General features: G+C 43.5%; 1 protein-coding gene across 1 annotated transcript; it reads right to left on the reverse strand.

Moving 5' to 3' along the window:
- Window positions 1–474: 474 nt before the first annotated feature.
- Window positions 475–1772, reverse strand: LOC140190860 (hydroxycarboxylic acid receptor 2-like). Its single transcript, XM_072247758.1, has one exon. It carries the CDS (start codon window positions 1685–1687, stop codon window positions 710–712), a length of 978 nt encoding a protein of 325 aa, XP_072103859.1. The 5' UTR covers window positions 1688–1772; the 3' UTR covers window positions 475–709.
- Window positions 1773–2276: the final 504 nt, after the last annotated feature.

A 2276-nucleotide genomic window follows, 5' to 3' on the forward strand; every position in this document is an offset into this window, starting at 1 on the left:
CTTCTTGAGTTTCTCCAGCAGATCGTTTGCTGCTAAGAAGGGAGTGATTCAGTTAGCAGAGAGAATTTTACGCTCGATAGGGTCGGCACAGTAGCATAGCCGTTTAGTGTAACTCTTTACGGGGGCCAACGATTGCAAGATCGGGGTTCAATTCCTGCCGCTGCCTGTAAGGAGTTTGTACGTTCTCCCCGTTGCCGGCTGGGTTTCCTGCCACAGTCCAAAAGATGTACGGGTTATGGTTAGAAGCCGTGGGCATACTATATTGGTGCCAAAAGCATGGCGACACCTGCAGGCTGCCCCAGCACACCCTGGTCATTGAGGCAAATTGTGTATTTCATTGTATGTTTTGATGCCTTACTGCACATGTATCCAATAAAGCTAATTTTAATGATGTGAATACCTCCTTTAAAGAATCTGAGATACTTTTCAATGCCATACCTTGACAGTGTAAGCCATAGTTTAATTTAGCACGTCTTTTTGAGATTATTACTTACACTTAGTTATTCACTTTCCTGTCATCACACAATCTAATAAACACATTTAACACAAGATTCTGCAGATGCTGGAAATCCAGAGCAACACACACAAAATGCAGGAGGGTGGCAGCCTGATAGGGCGACTGTTCATTCTTCTCCATTGATGCTCCCAGACCTGCTGAGTTCCTCCAGCATTTTGTGGGCAACACACACTTAGTACATAGATTTATCTTTCAATCCCTATCCAGTTCTTTAGGATGACTTATCACAGCTTCACCCGTTCCTGAAGAGTTTGCTTGAAGCCAATGAAACGATTTCTTCAAGATATTTTTAAATGCTGAGCTTGAGAAGTAGTAAATAACCGGATCTAACACACTGTTAAAGTATGTTACGAACAAGGTATTATGGAATATATCCACTGCAGTGACATATGACCTGCAGTCGGTTGCAGTCCGTAGCTTTGTGATTAAAACCGCTACTACCGCAACATTGGTGGGCAGGAAGCAGAGCAAGAAGACCAGCGCCACAGCTGTCACAAGCTTCACCGCTCGCTTGTACTTGCTCTTGATTTCCGTTTCCATCTGTTTCAACTTCCAAATGATGCTGGAAGTGGAAAACACGATCACCGAGAATGGTAAAATAAACTTGAAAACAATAAAAACAGTGTATGTCCAGATTGCCGTGGGACCTAGTCGGTGGTTTATCTTGAAGGGCTCACAGTTGGTCACGTTGTTGTGCTGGAAGTCATGTCTTTCTATCAACAAATGCAAGCAAATTGCCACGGCAGCAATCCACAGGGCAGCGGCGATCTTCGTCGCACAGCTTGTGGGCAACTTGTTAACTTTGTGGAGCGGATGGACCACTTTAAAATAGCGATCAATTGCTATGACCATAAGAAAGATGATGCTGCCGACGCGGTTTAAGGAAATCATAAATACCTTCAAGCGACACGGAACATCGCCGTAAATCCAATCCTTTCCACGCACAAAGTAATCAGCTCGAAATGGCAGGCAGCAAATCAACACACTGTCGGCAATCGCCAGATTCAGTGAATAGACGGTGTTTGGTGTCCACGTTTTTACATGGAAGCAGAAGATCCACAAAGCAGTCGCATTCGTGACGAATCCCAGGACAAAAGTTACAATGATCACTGGAGGGTTATAGGACGCGTCGACATTTTCAGCCGAGCAAGCCTGTGCCACGTTGTCCATTGTAGGCAAAACTGCAGTAAATTCAGTCACAGGCTGAGTTGGTGAACTGAAGCCCGAGGAGCCTTAAATCCAGCTCTTCCATTGATGTTTCATCATAGCCGATGGGCGGGGCCATAATAGTCAAACACTTAAGAGATTGCATCGTAAAAATACCCAGACAATGTAATTTCTACCAGAAATACATTCTTTAGAGCAAAAGTACTCAAACTCTTCCGCAGGCGTTACTCAAAACATATTGCCTGTAGGGATCAAATCTTGAGGCTCGGAAGTAAAAAGCCGCGTAATTTTATTGATTCTTCATCGAATACATTCACACCGCCCCCCCCCGATAAAAGGGGGTTGGTATTTCGAACTTTATTATATTAAATCATTAACCGCCAGTAGTGGTGAATATGAAGTCAATAGAAATAATGTACTGGAGAGCATATCCTCCGTCTGAAGACCACATGGAACAGCAGATTCCACAATCCCTTCGCCTCGCACCGGGAAACGATTTAAAATAAAACAAAGAAAATTGATATTCAGGCTGTTGTAACTGATATAAAAACTATTTGACAGCCAATAGAAAGTCAACGTTCTATTGCAAAAT

The sequence above is a fragment of the Mobula birostris genome, chromosome 31 (genome assembly GCF_030028105.1).
Source record: "Mobula birostris isolate sMobBir1 chromosome 31, sMobBir1.hap1, whole genome shotgun sequence".
NCBI classification, from domain to species: Eukaryota; Metazoa; Chordata; class Chondrichthyes; order Myliobatiformes; family Myliobatidae; genus Mobula; species Mobula birostris.

Bases quoted from the DNA above. Each gene is read 5' to 3' on its own strand.
- LOC140190860 (XM_072247758.1), bottom strand. From the start codon at position 1,687: ATGGACAACGTGGCACAGGCTTGCTCGGCTGAAAATGTCGACGCGTCC.